This window comes from Tribolium castaneum, chromosome 3, assembly GCF_031307605.1.
Source record: "Tribolium castaneum strain GA2 chromosome 3, icTriCast1.1, whole genome shotgun sequence".
Classification (NCBI taxonomy): domain Eukaryota; kingdom Metazoa; phylum Arthropoda; class Insecta; order Coleoptera; family Tenebrionidae; genus Tribolium; species Tribolium castaneum.
This window is the reverse complement of record NC_087396.1, coordinates 25,031,956-25,051,488: the sequence shown is the minus strand read 5'-3', so window position 1 is coordinate 25,051,488 and position 19,533 is coordinate 25,031,956. Positions and strand designations below refer to the sequence as shown.

The 19,533-nt window shown below is 31.2% G+C and overlaps 1 protein-coding gene and 1 non-coding gene across 3 annotated transcripts; one reads left to right on the top strand and one right to left on the bottom strand.

Annotated features, from left to right (window-relative positions):
• Positions 1–2,693: 2,693 nt before the first annotated feature.
• On the bottom strand, positions 2,694–11,791 carry LOC103313999 (uncharacterized). Of its 2 annotated transcripts, XM_064355924.1 has the most exons (3): positions 10,582–11,791; positions 9,523–10,403; positions 2,694–6,428 (listed from the first exon to the last, which is right to left on the bottom strand). In XM_064355924.1, the coding sequence occupies exons 2-3, from the start codon at positions 10,366–10,368 to the stop codon at positions 6,381–6,383; spliced, it is 894 nt and encodes a 297-aa protein (XP_064211994.1). In that variant the 5' UTR covers positions 10,369–10,403; positions 10,582–11,791; the 3' UTR covers positions 2,694–6,380. The 2 variants fall into 2 exon arrangements, with proteins under 2 accessions (XP_064211994.1, XP_064211995.1); XM_064355925.1 differs by lacking the exons at positions 2,694–6,428; positions 10,582–11,791 and adding an exon at positions 8,723–9,084 and having other exon boundaries at positions 9,523–10,500.
• Positions 11,792–14,706: 2,915 nt separating this feature from the next.
• LOC103313997 (uncharacterized) lies at positions 14,707–19,501 on the top strand. The gene is made up of 2 exons (XR_010333616.1): positions 14,707–19,067; positions 19,124–19,501. It is a non-coding gene; the product is annotated as an uncharacterized LOC103313997 (transcript).
• Positions 19,502–19,533: the final 32 nt, after the last annotated feature.

Below are 19,533 nucleotides of genomic sequence, written 5' to 3'. Positions count from 1 at the left end.
TTAAAAAATGAAGCCATCTTTTACTAATTACTCAAAATATATTTAACCTTAAACATTAAATAAAATTTTCAGCTAATAATAACTTTAATGTTATTCTTATGGATATCTGAATTTAAATTAAAATAAAATAAAAGTTACTTAACAAGCAGAAATTATTACATTTGGTCATTATGTTCGTTAGTAGTATCACAAGAAAGTGGGAATAAATTGAAACATATTAGCCTAATGTTTCTTAAGAATTTTTTGTAGTCAAAATAGTTTGATATTTGTTTGATGCAAAAGTGCAACCAATCCTTTAGTTTTTCTCTTAATTGACAATCAATTTAAAAGATTCAAAAAATATTAGTCCGGAAGTTGTTTATAAATGTACATTATTACAAACTTTTCTGGACTGAAGTACAAGAAAATTTTGTTTACATGATTATCATTGTGAAGAGGTTGGAGGATGGCTATGTAAAAATTGTATTTTTTTTGTTAAATATTTTTTTTATATTTTTATTGTGGAAATATTATGATGTAGCATTTAATTTTTTGAGCCATGATACATCAGATACTACATGGATGCGTCTAAAAAAATTGGGGTTTTTATTTAAAAAAAATCGAAATAATAATATTGGGAATGGCTTACTTTTAAAAAATATCTGTTCGAGCATTTTATCCACAACAAAATAAATTATAGTTTTAATAGAATTATTCCATAGTTTTAGCGTCACTGTTTTTGTCTTCTATGATTTAGGTTTCTGTTACATTTTTCGAAAGTATTTTTTTTATAGTAATTGCGTAATTTCGCTGAAACAGACCAAAAGATCATAATATATATGAACGCAGATTTTTTTTCAAGAGAGCTCACCCATTTTTCAAAGTTTTGCCAAAAATTAAACTTTAACATTTAAAATGGTGAAAGTCTAAATTTTCTAGGATTATTAGTTTTTGTGAAATACATTTAAAAATAACGTGTTTTCGTCAAAAAAAATAAATTATTTTAAAAACTAAACAGAATCGACCAATGCAAGTTTAGATCAAAATTATTATTAAAGTTAAAAAATTATTAATGCAAATGCACCAAAATTTAGGGTTTCATTTAAAAAAAAACATAAGTTTATATTGTAGCTCATTTCGGAAACACTCTGTATATTTGGAAGTAATTTTTACTATTTATTTCTCAATTATTTAAGAGTCAAAAACGGAGTTTTCCAATCCCTGGGTCAGCCTATATGTTGCTTAATTTTGATGTTTTTTTTTATTAAAATTGTAATTTTTATACTTGTATGTTTTTGTTTATTGTTTATATCACCAAATAGGTATCAATTTTTAAATAATCTTTGAATAATAACTTAAATAACGCGTGTTTGTTATGATTATAACACCTTCGGGTATTCCCAGAATTCAGAATCGCTTCAGGGTACCGAAGCGATTGTTGAGAATTGGTGTACTACAAGTTGCATACTTTTTTTAGACCTGTTTTCAGTGACAGTTGTCAATCATCGGATAGGCATCCGACCTTCGCCTCGGGGTGTCTTGTCCCTTCTCATAAAATGCAAATAATGTAAACAAACTGAATTCCACTATCGCCCACGATAGTTTCTCTTATTTCAGAGATTCAAGCAACATACAGTGAAAAATACGTTTTTTATTTTGTTAAAAAAATTTGATACTAAAGAATAATAAAATACTAGCATAGTTTTGTAAAAAATAATACACCATTACACCATTTATTTATTGGGTTTTATGTTTTAATTAACCGAATTCTGTTCGCTATATTATGTGTCATGTGCATTTCTAATTGGATCACTTGCATTGAAAAAATATAAAATAAAAAAATTAATTGGTGAAACATTATTGTTCTTTCAGAAAACAGTTTAACTTTAAAAAAGTTACTAGGAATATCTCATTAAAATGATGAAAACTTCTTTAAACCCGCTTTTTCGTCTGATAATTTTATCCAGGTAATAAATTCTGAAAAATACATTGTTGTAAAAATTTATTGTAACTATACCCAGTAATAATTATAGTACAAATAACGTATCGAGAGATTGTAAGATCCAGTCTTAGGGATATAATTTGTTTACGTTACGCCTAGTAAAATAAATGATACTTTTATAATTATGTATTATTTTAGAATTTAGGAATTATTTCTCGTTTTTTTATTAAATTTATACAATTTTTCTATAACTAGCTTGCGAAGATATAGCTGCGTTACTCTTACGTTATATAAATTTTGTGTATTTCTTTAAAATATAAGTAAACATTGCTAAAGATCGGGTACCTGAAACTGAAATTACATGTAAACAAAAATGTTTATTAAAAAGTTTAGAAAGTTTTTCATAAGCTCATGAGTCATAAGACTTGTATTTAGTGGAGGGTTTAGGGTGGTGGTTGGTACTTATATATAATCAAAACATATAGTTCTACAACTTCTTTACTCTTTGAGTCTTTGCAGAGTGCTGGTCACTTTCTTGCCCAACAGTGTTTTGTAATAAGTGGTAATTTTTAAACAGTGGTATTTGTAGTTTTTAATTTGTTACTTTGCAGAATATCAATTTTATCTATTTCTTTTTATTTAATTATTTGTTGCGACTGCTGGTTGGTAAGTGTATTTCCTAATTTCTTATTATATCACTTGTAAATAGTTGAAATCTTTGTATATTTAAAATTATGGGTAATAATAGTAAACTAAGTTTTTCAAAAAAAAAGAAAAAGTCGAAAACAAATAATGCGTAATTTTTGGAAAAAACAACGAAAGGGTTCTAAAACGGAATGAACAATAAAAGTAAAAAAAACTTCCTCAGTGGGTTGACACCTTGTCGTGGTGAGGGAGCTCAGTAGTTCTATCACAAAACCTGTGCAGAACGAAGCTAAGTACAACCAAAGTTTTAATCATCTTTTTTATATTTTTTTTAAAACAGGAATAATTTTATTGTTAAAAGTATTCAAAAAAATAGCGAGCGTGATTACTCGTATTTCAAAATCTCATAAGATACGTTGATAGCAGTGTCTACAAAAAAAACGTAATGCAAATCTATAGGTACCTAATTATTTTGTTAAAAAATGTTAATTCCGAAATCATGTGCTTTCATTTTATACCACTATTAGAGAAATCGCTAAAATTCCTATTTGTGCCGATACATTTCTCTGTCTTGAACAAATGCAATAAAATTATTATCTTGTGGGTCACCCCAATGGTGGTTACCTCCAGCGGTGCGTCCTAAACCCGTCATAAATCTTCTTCCAGCTAGCTACGCATTCGAAGAAGGATGCATTAAAAGTTGCCTACTTACAATTTAATTTTTGCATTATATCTAACAATTAAGAACAGTTAACAAAAATCTAAAATATCTCAGGTCTGTATTTTTAAATTTCCTATAAAATGTTTTTTTTAAATTCTCAATACAATGCACCGTTATCAAAAATTCGTATCAACTTCATAAACAGACATTTTATTTAATAAAAAAATATCTAGGCATTTATTTCAATCAAAAATGACTCTTCGACTTACATTTACTTATAAAGAAACACTGCAAATGTCAAGAAACTCTTCAAGTCTAAATTTGCGGCTAAAAACAGTTTACACGTAAAACGTATGCGCCAGCTCCCAGAGGGTCTAGAGCCTTAAGGCTAGGTTAAACGTATTCGTCTTATGGCGTTTTCAATGTAAAAGAATTGTGGCTGTAATTAAGTTATTTGAAAAGATATCAACATCGTTTCAAAACTCAATGTATCTTAGAAATGATATTTACAAAATGGCCATTAGAAAATTTTAAAAAATCTAGTGCTCAATAAATTATGGCTATTTAAATAAACACGATTTCGAAATAATACACGTATTAAGACACCAAGACTTCAAAATGAAAAAACTCTCCGGCCAAGCGATAGAGATTGTTATTTTAAACACCTTGGTATTTTTAATTTTTTTCTGTTATTAAAAATAAGCTTAATATTGCGAAAATTTTAATTCATTGGAAGCACAAAATTCCTTGGGCGATGATTTATAGCAGTTGACTAGACAAATCCGCAGAAAGATTTACAATGGGACCGGAGGGTCTAGGTCTGAGTAACAGACCCAAAAGTAGGTACCTGCTAAAAATGATTAGATTTGTCACATCTCACTTTCTTGTTAGTCTTATTCATCGAAACAATAATGACTTTTGTTTCCGTTGAAAAAGGAATTTGGTCGAGATTAAGAACCAACCCAGAGAAAGTTAAACCATGTAACCAGAAAAGGGATTATCCGCTTAATAATAATTTAAGGGTTTCACGTTATTTATAATTGGTATTATAATAGGTAACTTGTTTATCTAATAATTTCTTTATCTAAGGCTGGTATTTAGAAAGCACTTTATTTGTGAACACACACCAGGCTAATTTTCTATTACCCAGAAATTGTTAACGTAAATTGAATTGGTTTTGGTTTTTCTTTTTCAAAAATCAAAAGTCACTTCTAGAAGCACCTAACAAAACCCTAACTAACTTTAGGCTTTGTTTACTAACTTTAATTTAAAACAGTAAATTCGTATTGCGTGACTATTTCCTAAACTATAACGCTTTGGAGCTATTGTGTTCTGTACAAATTAATGTAAAAATTGATAATAATGATAATAATTATAGAATTAAAAAAATTCGCACGACTTTGTTTCGTCAAAAAATGACACCTACAATAGCGAGCAAAAAATTTTGGACACATTTGTCATTTCATTGTCAAAAAGGTTAGAGTAGTATTGCCCACGATTATGTCAGTAAAATGTCAAAAGTGCTCGCCAGTGTACACTGTTATTCTTAATAAAAACCTAATTTACACTTTGTTTTTTTTAAATATAACAAATAATATGCTGAAAAGGAATGTTTTAGTTTTCAAAGGACTCAGTTGTGTGCATGCTATATATATTATGATTATGACAGTATAGCAACATTAATGACGTAATTGGTTTTTGAATTATAACGTAATTTTTTATTTTTGTAAATAACAACTGACATTTCTGCTTGTTGTTGTTGACAGTACACTTTTTAGTAATTAAAAAATAAAATTAAAATTAAGTAAAAAAAGATGAATGGCAATTGCATAATTGAGTTCTTTGACCTAAAGATTTTTTTGTTAATTGTCTACTCTACCAGTGACCATAGGTATTTAAGAGTGTTATTCGTTATTATATGTTATTCGTTTTTATAAAATTTACATTCTTGGGAAAGTATAGTTATTGCTATTCAAAAGAGAAAACACCAACCCCCTACATTGTAATGTAATCTCCCTAAAGTGGTAGGAGGAAGCATCTGCTAATATAAGAAGTGCAAAACTATGGTAATTTTTAATTACTGTTTAACAGTTCGCTGTGCTATTGTGTGGAGTTTGTGCTTAGTGACATTTTATAAAATGGCTAGATCCAAAGGCAATGGAAGATAGAAATATAGAAATTTCTGTTAGTTAAAAAAGTATTTAGATTTTTTTTTGAAAATATATGAATCTTTTTTTACGCATGTTTCATTGCATAACACCTACGTTCCTAACTACAGTCAAATCTTTTAATTCGACTATATGTTAATCGAATCTTAAATTAAAATTATATTTATTAAACTAATTGAGTAATCCGAAAAATTGACAATCCAGAGAACGCCTTGAATTAGTTTCTTTTTATCGTGATTTACCAGTATTTTAGAACGTTTTTTCTTTTTCATTAAATAAACACTTCAAATTTAAAATAAAACTGTTCAAATTGGGAACATCTTCTTTGGGCATACAAATATCAAGTAAGACCAATGTAGGTAATGTTGTAAATCACAAATACATTCTTTGTTGTGACATCAGCTTAACCACAGAATTTGAAGCACCCTAAGCCGGTCGGGCCGACAGTTTTATGATCGACACCCCGAGAGCGAGTTCAAGATTCCTTTTAACCTAGCCTTTTAAGGGCGCCACTCAGTTATCGATAACGAAGCTCCCAACTGAGAAGGAGATAAGAAAACTATTGAATAATCAATTAAAATTCCGTATATTAAAAGTTACTCTTGTGACCTGATGGTTAAATCAACTACTGACACGAATCTTTACGTTAGAATTGGCCAATTCGCTCGCTCACATTAATTGAAATTATAAGTTATAAAAAATTACTAATAGTTGCATAAAAATTGAAATTTAAAAAGGAAAATTTGAAAATTGAAATAATTTTTTTTTTAAGAAAGGAAATTCGAATAATATATTATAACGAAAAGATTGAAAATCGCGAAGAACTGATATCTGGGACTTATCTGCGTCCAGTCCTTGGCCGTTTACGAGGTTCCCGAAGGTCACACCATTTGATGAAGGGAGTCCTCCTCTAATCGACTGTAGGGGAACCCTTCGGATACGAAATAACAGAAACTTTGAGGACCTCGGATTTTCCTCTGATCGGTTACGACATTGGCGTGTCGGACTTTAGGATGATACTGGGGTTGAGGGCCTAAAATGGGGTATTAGGGATCGGAAAAACTAAAGTTATGAATCTACTTTGGTGGTGTGCGCCCTCAAAAGTTGCTTGATCGTTCTAAGTGTTGGATTTTTAACAAATAAATAACTAATTTAAGGTCACAGGTAATTGTTGCAGATGTTCTTAACTGGACCTCTCAACACCTACTGACCGTTCGACCTCTACCCCTCCCCAAATATTTCGCGCATGATTTTATTAAGAATTTAAGTTTTTTTTTATAAACGTTACAATGTATTGCTTTATTGGTTTCCGGAACGATTTAACGTAACCTAACACCAAACAAATCAGCGATTAAATTTATCTAAGGCTAAATCGTTCCAGAAACCGTTATGTTATTTCCAGGTGTTTTTTAATCTATTAAATTTTGTCTTTGATCTCATGAGAGGCTATTACGTTGTAGAAATGCATTGAATGCATTTTTCATCTACTTTTTATTAAATTTGTCCTTGATTTTGTCATATTACCACAATACTAATAATAATAAAGTTATAAACCAATTCTTATGATAACGGTCTGATCAGTGATCACGGTTAAATCAATAGTGTTATGTTATGAATGGTACTACATCTTTTCCAATTGTAGTTGAGAATGATTAATTCTGAAAGATTAATTTCCGATAATTTCAGTATTTTAGAAGGTATTAATTGTAGTTCAGAAGATGGTTTCTGATATTCAAATACTACTTTCTTTGTTCTGAAAGAAATTGGAAAAAGTATAAAACAAAAAATTAGTTTAGCTTAAAAGTAAAAAGTATGAGCTTTAGCCTTTTAACATTTTTTTAGAGATCTGCAGCCGAGAAGTTAGAAGCATAAGAAACTCTATTGTTTTTGTAAATTGACTGATAATGTTCACAAAAAAAAAAATAGTTTTTTTGAACTATTTGAAGTGAATATTCGAAATTTGAAAGCAATTTTTTTCATCAAAAATTATAAACAAAGTGATTCTTTCTAACTACACTCTTTTCAACTTCAAATAACGTCAATTGAAGTTCAGATTAGTTACTTTGGTTTGGGAAAACATTTTTTTTTATTCGGAAGTTACAAATTGTATTTCAGAGTACAAGAATAAGTTGTAATTAATATTTTACTCTTTTCAGCTGTTGAAAAAAATGTTGAAGTTGTTAAATATTTTTTAATTAAAATTAGGTAATAAATAAAAGCAGTGGTAATCAAGTATATAGCTTTTGTTTTCTGTAGTATTTTGTTATTTTAAATTTCAATCCCAATTTACGTATGAAAAGTCTATTTTTAAATTACAATTAACATCTTCCAAAAAAGAACTTACGATTCTGAATTACCTTTACACAGTTGAAATTAAAGCTTTATTTTTAATAAAAAAATACGTGGAAACACTGAAAAAAATACCGTAAGACCGTAACATTTTCATAATAAAACATTTTTGCAACATTACCTATTTCAAAGCATTTAAAGAAAAAACTGTGTTGAATATAATTTTGGACAGTGTCTTTTTTATTAGATAAAACAATTTATTCTTTTTGATTTATAATTGGAATATTTTCACGAGATTTGAATGTTGGGTTTTCTCAAAAAACAAAATTCAACTATTTAGGACCGAAATCCAAACATTTTGTTTGTTATTTTCCTTTAACAATAATTTAATAACAATTTAAGAGTAGATTTTTACTGTATTTTCATATTTGGTGTTAAATACTTCATTTATTTTTTGAAAAAAATATTTTTTTAACAGACTGAACATGGAATAAGGACTGAGTTTTTAAGAAAAATAATAAATAAAATATTCTTTTACAATTGGATTAAATATTTGTAACCAATTTTAACAGGTTTTTTGTTGGTAACATTTTAAGCCTTCTTTTTAATACCTGAATCCTAGATTATTACCACTATTTTAAAATATGTTTTCTATAGCAACGTGTTTTTAAATTAAAATTATTAAAATATTCCAACAAAAAAAATTGAAAAAACTTAACGACAGTCCACGAACTTTAAGCTTGTGTCTTCGCTATCGTATTTTTTAATAACAAAATTAAATGAAAAGATTTTTTTTCCATTTTCGTTTTAAAAGACACGGATTTTTTTTCATATTTCTATGTATTGTTACAGCTAAAGCCCTCAGAAAGTTACGATATTTTTTCATACGTTCTCAGCATACTTAAAACTTAAATGTCTTGTCCAAAAAATATTTAAAAAAAATATTACTAACCCCATAAAAAATTAAGTTTATTCCTTATAACTTATTAAAGTTGTTACGGGCAATGAACTGGGTGTAAATAAATTTACCACTTTAGCTGACGTTTCGGTTTTTATTAAACCTTTTTCAAAGCTTATTCCTTATGTAGCTCACAATGAACCCTAAAAATTAATTGACTAACGAATTAAGTTAACATTTAATTGACCAAAAGTCAAATTAATCGCAAATTAAAATTAATTGTGAGCTATACAACGAATAAGCTTATTTTTAGGTCTTTTTTGCACAAAAAAACGTTTCTTTAAGAATATTAATAGAAATTATAAAAAACCTATTTTTTCAGTAATAATTATAAAAACATAGAAAAAAAATTTAGTAGCAAACGCTCAGTAGTGAGTTCTGTGTGATTATTTTTTAACTACAGTAAAAATATACTTTTAGCAGACTCGGCCTGTAGTTCACCCTAAAACAAAAAAACAATTTTGATCTATGATCAGACCTTTAATATGAAAGGGCTTCTAATAAGTCAACTTTGTTTAATCTACAAATGTGTTCTATGTAATATAAGATACTTGTGTGTATTAATGTTAATTACTGCATCTGTTTAAATAATCATTTCCATGTATTATAATCGGTATTACTCTTAAGCATAAGATTAGGGAAATATCGACGAGACTTTGCGTGTACTATTCTTAATCACAAAGGCTAACTAATGAATAGAAAATGGTTTTGTAAAGAATTGTGTGCCTGTTTTGTTTTGCTTGCAAAAAATCACTGTGACTTCTGACGTTTTTCTAGTATTACAATTTTGTATTTTGTTTAAATAAAAATGTAGCAAAAGTGTTAGAAATATAATATAAAAATAGTTAGTTATTTATAATAAGCTTTATAGATCATTTACCTTTCTTGAAAGCGCGGCTTTGTATTCCACGTAGGACTTCAAAATCTGATCAAACTGCTTGCAGGCCACTTGTTTGTACTTCTCCCTCATCTTTTGCAAGTGTTTAATCTCGCTCTCACATTCAAGTTGTTGCTCCTTTATATCCTTTAGCAGCTCCTTGTAGGCTTTCAACGAGTTGCTTCTCTCCATAAATACGTCAATTCTGGAAGTCTCGCACGCAAGTTTCGTTCTTAGTTCGCCCACTTGGGCCCTTATTTGACATTCTTTTATTTTTTCATCACACACTTTTGGTAATTTTTCCAGTCGTAGTTTAGCAATATCTTCCAAAATCTTCTCTTTAGTTAATTCATTTTCTAAATACTTTTGCTGTTGCTCCTCCAGTTTTTTCTTCAACACCACCAACGTGTTATCTTCAGGCCTGACACTGAAATCACAACCGTCACGACCATCCACTGAGTTCACATTCTGCGAAGTTGCTTTCAAAAACTCGTCACAAACTTTCTTGTATTTGTGCTCCAAAATGAGCCCTATTTCTTTTCTGAGAGTGCGACCTTCGTTAAAGCTTAACTCACTGTTTCCTGAAGATCGTAATCCTAGTAACTGTGTGTATTCATTGTCTAACACATCAACTTGCTGGCAACTTTGCTCATGTAAAATATTTTCCACTTTGGTTGCAAGTTCAGGGTTCAAGGCACCAGCAGTGGATATAAAATCGGCCACAGCTTGGTATAGTATTTGGAGATGGGTGTACCTGTCGCGTTGTAATTTGAGGAGGTGCCGCAAGTTGTTCAGTTCTTGAATTTGGGGGCTGTTACAATCGCTGGGGGTCGTTTCTGAGTCGGACATTATTTACCGTAATACGTCCAACCATGCCAATTTCACTGAAATAACACAATTGTGAAGAATTACAATAAATGTCAATCTGTCAAAGACAAGTAGAGGAGGAGAGGGTAATGTTGCCAACTGTGCAAAAAATCAACATTCCCCACGTTTAAAGAAGAAAAAAGTAAATTAAATTTTCGAAGTCTCGATCAAGCAGTCAAAGTTTTAAACCTTTACCTGTTCAGATTAGCGACAACCCTTTGCGACTTGTACTTGTGCTAGTTGTGCGCTCCACCTTGCGTGAAAAAGCGTTTTTCTCAAAACGAACCAAACCATTTTCAAAGTGAGGTCCAGGCCAAAACTCCCTCACAAAACTGTGCCTACAAAGCGCACTTTTGATGCCATCGGGGATCGGACGAAAATCCGAAAACCAAAAAGAGTTCCGCTCATCAGAATTCCGCCTCCGGCGGAATTGACCTCACCGATACCAGCGACGCCCAAGCCAACCACATCGGAACCGGAAATGGTGAACTCCAAAAGTAGAAAGGGGGACCCATTTAAAAATTAATTAGTGAATTAATGACTAATTAATGACATATTAATTGATAATTAATGACAATTAAATTGATAACGACCGATTAATTTAATTGAAATTTGATATCAAACTTTCTCTTTTAATTGACCTTCGATAATTAATTAATGACGAATTAATTGGATCATCAACTTTTTCTGGCGCCCTCTGGTGTTCAAACATTTTAGCGGGAAATTTAAATGTGACAGATCTCGGCGCCCTCTGGTGTTTAAGTTTTTCAGCGGGAAATTTAAATGTGACAGATCTCTGCGCCATCTAGTGTTCAATTTCGAAATCACTTTTTTTTTAGCGGTAAATTTGAATGTGTCGCTAAGCGGGGAATTACACCTAGGTTTCAATAAAAAATTAAAATATATCAAAATTAGTTACAAATTAACGGAAAATTAATGACACATCAGCTTTATCTTGTTATTAGAGGTTCAATAAAAACGTTATTAAAAATAAACATATATTTAAGAATCGCCCACACAATCATTCTACATCCTCGACGCCGCTTTCTTCTTCAGACTGGTCATCGTCCGATTCCGGGAACACAATTTTCCGTAAAAGGGAATTATAGGGTACCTTTTCCCGCCCTAAATGTATCCGTCTAGGACACCCCATATGTGTCCGGGGTAATATAGGTGTTTCACACCGCGTACACTTGAGTGTTACATTATAAATGTGCATATGTTTGTACCAGACTTTTTCTTCTAGCCTGGCGCACCACTTGCAGAGGATATTCTCCTCCTGTAACGCTCTATACGTGGTGAACCGCCTAAATGTTAGACGGTACTCCCCTCTGGAGTACAGGATTACACATTGTCCATCTAATAATAATAAATTCATATTGCGAAAATAGACTTGTATTTATTTATTAACATTTGTCACACAATTTAACACTTGGCACGTAAAAATGTATAGGTACTTGTGTCGCCGAAAGTCAGCTTTGAAAATGAGGAAAAAAGGGTTTGAAGGTGGTAGTGGTGGTGGTGGTGGTGATGTTGGTAGGGGATGAAATTTGAGAGAAAGATTTCTAATGGTTCGGTGAATCATCTTTTCTTTCATCAAAACAGCCAGACAGACGACTGTCTAGGTTACTAATTGTCGCTGCAAATCCTATAATCCTTTTGTCGCTATATCGTTTGGGATGCTTTTCAAACATCGGTACGAAATTTAAATAAAAAAAATATAAATAAATGTACTTAAATTGATCCGTGAAGACCTTCTATATATACGTAATGTATATAAACATTGAAGTACGGAAACATTTTTAGTTTTAAAGCACCGTTCACGGCTATTGTCACTGCCCTTCAGGTTGTGGAAAAACACATTTTATAACGCAGTTCTTAAATCATTTGAAATCAATGTGTGATACAAGTTTTGATCGTGTGATATAGTATTATGATGAATGGCAACCGTTATATGAAAAAAATGATATTGTTAGTAATTTAAGAATCGAGTATCGTCAAGGTATGCCTGATATGACTGAATTTGATGGTTTAAAGCCGACGTTAATAATTTTGGATGATTTAATGCGTGAAACAAATGGTGGTGTTGTGGATATATTTACAAAAGGTAGCCATCATCGAAATCTTAGTGTTTTTTATATTACGCAAAATCTGTTCCACCAAGGCAAAGGACAGAGAGACATTTCACTGAATGCAAACTACATTATATATTTCAAAAACCCCCGTGACAAGGCTCAAGTCAATTTTTTAGCCCGACAGATTTTTCCAGAAAATACAAAATTTCTTCAAGAAGCTTATAAGGATGCGACTATGAAACCGCATGGATATTTGTTAATCGATTTAAAACAGGATACGTCCGATGATTATCGTATTCGTACAAACATTTTACCCGATGAATCACCTACTTTTGCATATATACCTAAGAGACGTATGAAAAAAGTATAAATTTAAAAAACGTGTTATTCATTTCTCAGTTGTATTTGAGATGTCGCGAACGTTAGCAAGAAACGCTGATCTTTTAAAATTCTTACATAAAACAACACCTGAATATCGTAAATCAATTTTAAATACAGCGGACAAAAATCTGGTTCATTGTATTTGTGAATGCGCTCATAATACTTTGTTGGGTAAAGTTCCATTGAATCGTACAAAAAAGTAAACTAAAAAAACATAAAAAAGTGTTGAGGGATTTAGTTAATCGAAAATTGTCTGTTCAGCAAAAGAAAAAGTTGATTGTTCAAAAAGGTGGTGCCTTCTTACCGTTATTGTTAGCGCCAATAATATCGGGTGTATTGGGTCATTTATTTCGTAAATAACGATAATGGAGCATGCTAAGAAAATGATAATGGTTGATCCAGGTGTATTTGAACGTATGCAAAGTGGTACCAGCAATCAACCAAACATCATAAATGATTTGGATCGTGAAATGTGAAGAATTATAGAACTGAAACACATTGACGACAACGAGAAATGGACGTTGTACAATCAAGTTCTTCAAAGATATTTAAAAGTGATAAATCGATTTCGTGAACCTGTAACAATACCAATGATTGAAACAGGTGAAAAAGAAAATGTTGATGTTGAAAATAATAAGTTAATAGCAGCCGATCATCTTAACAAAAATTTTCTAAAATCGTTACCGAAAACTTTACAAGCTAAGGCTAGTGTTTTAGTTGATTATATAACAAGCAATGGTGTTGCATGGAACGAAGTTGGTAACGTTATTTACGACGGTAAAACAATTCCTGATTCAAATATAATTAATTATAATCATTGACCTTATGAAAAGTGGTACTAGTAGTAGTAGACTGTCTGCTGAACCGACTGGTTGGAAAAATTTTTCACAAATTTTATCTAAAATCAACGTACCACGTGCGTTTATTGTTAATCCAAAACGAATGCAGTATATAAACGAAAACATACGTGAGAAACGACAAGAAACACCACAACCATCATCTTCATCATCTTACACTTAATCATAAGAAAATAACTCCAAAAAATTGCTTGTCAATGATGAAAATTTTGTTGAATCAATTTGTAAAGTTTTCTATATTTTTCCCGATATCTTCTGAAAGGTTAGTCGTAGTGATCCGATTCTTGCAGATTTAGATTCCGCCGGTCATTCTACGTTAGAAACACTTAATCATAAGAAAATAACTCCAAAAAATTGCTTGTCAATGATGAAAATTTTGTTGAATCAATTTGTAAAGTTTTCTATATTTTTCCCGATATCTTCTGAAAGGTTAGTCGTAGTGATCCGATTCTTGCAGATTTAGATTCCGCCGGTCATTCTACGTTAGAAACACTTAATCATAAGAAAATAACTCCAAAAAATTGCTTGTCAATGATAAAAATTTAGTTGAATCAATTTGTAAAGTTTTCTCTATTTTTGCCGATATCTTCTGAACGGTTAGTCGTAGTGATCTGATTCTGGCAGATTTGGATTTTCATTAAAAAAATTCAAAAAAAAAAAACTAAAAGTTGTAGAGCACTGCGGTTTGTTCCATTGAATTCTACAGCTCATTCTACATATTATATCAATTTTTCACAAAAATTAAAAATTTAAAATTTTTTGTGAAAAGTTTTATTCAACAAAAAAATTCATAACTCGAAAACTAAAAGTCGTAGAGCAATGCGGTTTGTTCCATTGAATTCAGCGGCTCATTTTCTGTGTTATACCAACTTTTCACGAGATTTAAAATTTTCAGTTTTTTTGCTAAAATTTCCTGAGTAATACCCTTACCTTCAAAGAGGTGAAAAAAAAATTACGGCGAAACTATTAGAGTTATCGAGAAACGGAAAAATGGAGAATAACCGGAATAAAAAACTCTACAAAATGGCATAGGACTCAAAGCGATTTCTCGCCAAAAAAATTTTCAATTTTCAAACGCCGATTACGCCCAAATTAAAAAAGCTAGAAGAAAACGCTTTTTTAGATCGGAAAGAGCACATCAAAATCTATAAGATAGAATCGGTTTCATTTGATTTTGAGACACTTTAAAAATTTTTAAAAATTTCTAACGGGGGGGTGTAAAATTTTTTTTATTTTTTTTATTTTCTCATTTACGGCTAAACTATTCTAAAAAGTGGAACTGCGCCTTTTATACTTTGTTGACAACTTTATTGAAGAGGATGTTAATAATTACTTTTTCTGTTTGTGCTAATGCGACATTCTCGTTTCTATTTTTTCGACCAAACCCGGAGCCGCTCCGGGCAACGGTTCCGGCTACAGAGGCGATCAAAGTTTTTCACTAAAAAAATTCATAAAAAAAAAACTAAAAGTCGTAGAGCATTGCGGTTTGTTCGATTGAATTCTACGGCTCATTTTACATATTATATCGATTTTTCACAAGAATTAGAAATTTAAAATTTTTTGCCTAAATTTAGGGTGGCCATTTGTCTTAGTGAAAAATTTTATTCATTAAAAAAATTCATAACTCGAATAAAAGTCGTAGAGCAGTGCGGTTTGTTCCGTTGGATTCAGCGGCTTTTTTTCTCTATTATACTAATTTTTCACGCAATTTAAAATTTTCAATTTTTTTGCTCAAATTTCACCTTCAAAGAGGTGAAAAAAAATATTTTTTTTAAACTCACTCCAGTAGATTTTTATGGACTCTACATGTCTTAACAACCCACAAAAGTTGTTAGAAGTCCACAAAAAGTCCATATGTTCGATTTTTTGATGTTTGATTTTTTCAATTTTCGTCGCAGTTTTTGTCGATTTTGGGTACCCGGAACATTTCTCGAGCAATAGCTCCGGAACTATTCGAGATAACCCCATGAAGTGTAGCATCGTTGGAAAGCCCTTTTAATGATCTATCATTTGCAAAAAAGATTATTGTTGTCCGACTTATAGTTTTCGAGAGAATGCAAATAAAAGCGAAAATTAGATCATATACTCAAAAATTCATAACTAAAAAACTATTAGGAATTTGGCAATTTTCTTGATGCCAATCGATTCCCCGGATCATTTTGCATAGGTATGGATCAAAATAGTTCCACTTTTTAGAATAGTTTAGCCGTAAATGAGAAAATAAAAAAAATAAAAAAAATTTTACACCCCCCCGTTAGAAATTTTTAAAAATTTTTAAAGTGTCTCAAAATCAAATGAAACCGATTCTATCTTATAGATTTTGATGTGCTCTTTCCGATCTAAAAAAGCGTTTTCTTCTAGCTTTTTTAATTTGGGCGTAATCGGCGTTTGAAAATTGAAAATTTTTTTGGCGAGAAATCGCTTTGAGTCCTATGCCATTTTGTAGAGTTTTTTATTCCGGTTATTCTCCATTTTTCCGTTTCTCGATAACTCTAATAGTTTCGCCGTAATTTTTTTTTCACCTCTTTGAAGGTAAGTGTATTACTCAGGAAATTTTAGCAAAAAAACTGAAAATTTTAAATCTCGTGAAAAGTTGGTATAACACAGAAAATGAGCCGCTGAATTCAATGGAACAAACCGCATTGCTCTACGACTTTTAGTTTTCGAGTTATGAATTTTTTTGTTGAATAAAACTTTTCACAAAAAATTTTAAATTTTTAATTTTTGTGAAAAATTGATATAATATGTAGAATGAGCTGTAGAATTCAATGGAACAAACCGCAGTGCTCTACAACTTTTAGTTTTTTTTTTTGAATTTTTTTAATGAAAATCCAAATCTGCCAGAATCAGATCACTACGACTAACCGTTCAGAAGATATCGGCAAAAATAGAGAAAACTTTACAAATTGATTCAACTAAATTTTTATCATTGACAAGCAATTTTTTGGAGTTATTTTCTTATGATTAAGTGTTTCTAACGTAGAATGACCGGCGGAATCTAAATCTGCAAGAATCGGATCACTACGACTAACCTTTCAGAAGATATCGGGAAAAATATAGAAAACTTTACAAATTGATTCAACAAAATTTTCATCATTGACAAGCAATTTTTTGGAGTTATTTTCTTATGATTAAGTGTTTCTAACGTAGAATGACCGGCGGAATCTAAATCTGCAAGAATCGGATCACTACGACTAACCTTTCAGAAGATATCGGGAAAAATATAGAAAACTTTACAAATTGATTCAACAAAATTTTCATCATTGACAAGCAATTTTTTGGAGTTATTTTCTTATGATTAAGTGTAAGATGATGAAGATGATGGTTGTGGTGTTTCTTGTCGTTTCTCACGTATGTTTTCGTTTATATACTGCATTCGTTTTGGATTAACAATAAACGCACGTGGTACGTTGATTTTAGATAAAATTTGTGAAAAATTTTTCCAACCAGTCGGTTCAGCAGACAGTCTACTACTACTAGTACCACTTTTCATAAGGTCAATGATTATAATTAATTATATTTGAATCAGGAATTGTTTTACCGTCGTAAATAACGTTACCAACTTCGTTCCATGCAACACCATTGCTTGTTATATAATCAACTAAAACACTAGCCTTAGCTTGTAAAGTTTTCGGTAACGATTTTAGAAAATTTTTGTTAAGATGATCGGCTGCTATTAACTTATTATTTTCAACATCAACATTTTCTTTTTCACCTGTTTCAATCATTGGTATTGTTACAGGTTCACGAAATCGATTTATCACTTTTAAATATCTTTGAAGAACTTGATTGTACAACGTCCATTTCTCGTTGTCGTCAATGTGTTTCAGTTCTATAATTCTTCACATTTCACGATCCAAATCATTTATGATGTTTGGTTGATTGCTGGTACCACTTTGCATACGTTCAAATACACCTGGATCAACCATTATCATTTTCTTAGCATGCTCCATTATCGTTATTTACGAAATAAATGACCCAATACACCCGATATTATTGGCGCTAACAATAACGGTAAGAAGGCACCACCTTTTTGAACAATCAACTTTTTCTTTTGCTGAACAGACAATTTTCGATTAACTAAATCCCTCAACACTTTTTTATGTTTTTTTAGTTTACTTTTTTGTACGATTCAATGGAACTTTACCCAACAAAGTATTATGAGCGCATTCACAAATACAATGAACCAGATTTTTGTCCGCTGTATTTAAAATTGATTTACGATATTCAGGTGTTGTTTTATGTAAGAATTTTAAAAGATCAGCGTTTCTTGCTAACGTTCGCGACATCTCAAATACAACTGAGAAATGAATAACACGTTTTTTAAATTTATACTTTTTTCATACGTCTCTTAGGTATATATGCAAAAGTAGGTGATTCATCGGGTAAAATGTTTGTACGAATACGATAATCATCGGACGTATCCTGTTTTAAATCGATTAACAAATATCCATGCGGTTTCATAGTCGCATCCTTATAAGCTTCTTGAAGAAATTTTGTATTTTCTGGAAAAATCTGTCGGGCTAAAAAATTGACTTGAGCCTTGTCACGGGGGTTTTTGAAATATATAATGTAGTTTGCATTCAGTGAAATGTCTCTCTGTCCTTTGCCTTGGTGGAACAGATTTTGCGTAATATAAAAAACACTAAGATTTCGATGATGGCTACCTTTTGTAAATATATCCACAACACCACCATTTGTTTCACGCATTAAATCATCCAAAATTATTAACGTCGGCTTTAAACCATCAAATTCAGTCATATCAGGCATACCTTGACGATACTCGATTCTTAAATTACTAACAATATCATTTTTTTCATATAACGGTTGCCATTCATCATAATACTATATCACACGATCAAAACTTGTATCACACATTGATTTCAAATGATTTAAGAACTGCGTTATAAAATGTGTTTTTCCACAACCTGAAGGGCAGTGACAATAGCCGTGAACGGTGCTTTAAAACTAAAAATGTTTCCGTACTTCAATGTTTATATACATTACGTATATATAGAAGGTCTTCACGGATCAATTTAAGTACATTTATTTATATTTTTTTTATTTAAATTTCGTACCGATGTTTGAAAAGCATCCCAAACGATATAGCGACAAAAGGATTATAGGATTTGCAGCGACAATTAGTAACCTAGACAGTCGTCTGTCTGGCTGTTTTGATGAAAGAAAAGATGATTCACCGAACCATTAGAAATCTTTCTCTCAAATTTCATCCCCTACCAACATCACCACCACCACCACCACTACCACCTTCAAACCCTTTTTTCCTCATTTTCAAAGCTGACTTTCGGCGACACAAGTACCTATACATTTTTACGTGCCAAGTGTTAAATTGTGTGACAAATGTTTGGTAAGTTAATAAATAAATACAAGTCTATTTTCGCAATATGAATTTATTATTATTAGATGGACAATGTGTAATCCTGTACTCCAGAGGGGAGTACCGTCTAACATTTAGGCGGTTCACCACGTATAGAGCGTTACAGGAGGAGAATATCCTCTGCAAGTGGTGCGCCAGGCTAGAAGAAAAAGTCTGGTACAAACATATGCACATTTATAATGTAACACTCAAGTGTACGCGGTGTGAAACACCTATATTACCCCGGACACATATGGGGTGTCCTAGACGGATACATTTAGGGCGGGAAAAGGTACCCTATAATTCCCTTTTACGGAAAATTGTGTTCCCGGAATCGGACGATGACCAGTCTGAAGAAGAAAGCGGCGTCGAGGATGTAGAATGATTGTGTGGGCGATTCTTAAATATATGTTTATTTTTAATAACGTTTTTATTGAACCTCTAATAACAAGATAAA

Excerpts from the sequence above, each read along its gene's own strand:
- LOC103313999 (XM_064355924.1), bottom strand. The coding sequence starts at position 10,368 with ATGTCCGACTCAGAAACGACCCCCAGCGATTGTAACAGCCCCCAAATT. Across the intron at positions 6,429-9,522 it reads AAGCCGCGCTTTCAAGAAAG|GCCCTCAACCCCAGTATCAT; the intron begins GTAAATGATCTA and ends ACCCCATTTTAG.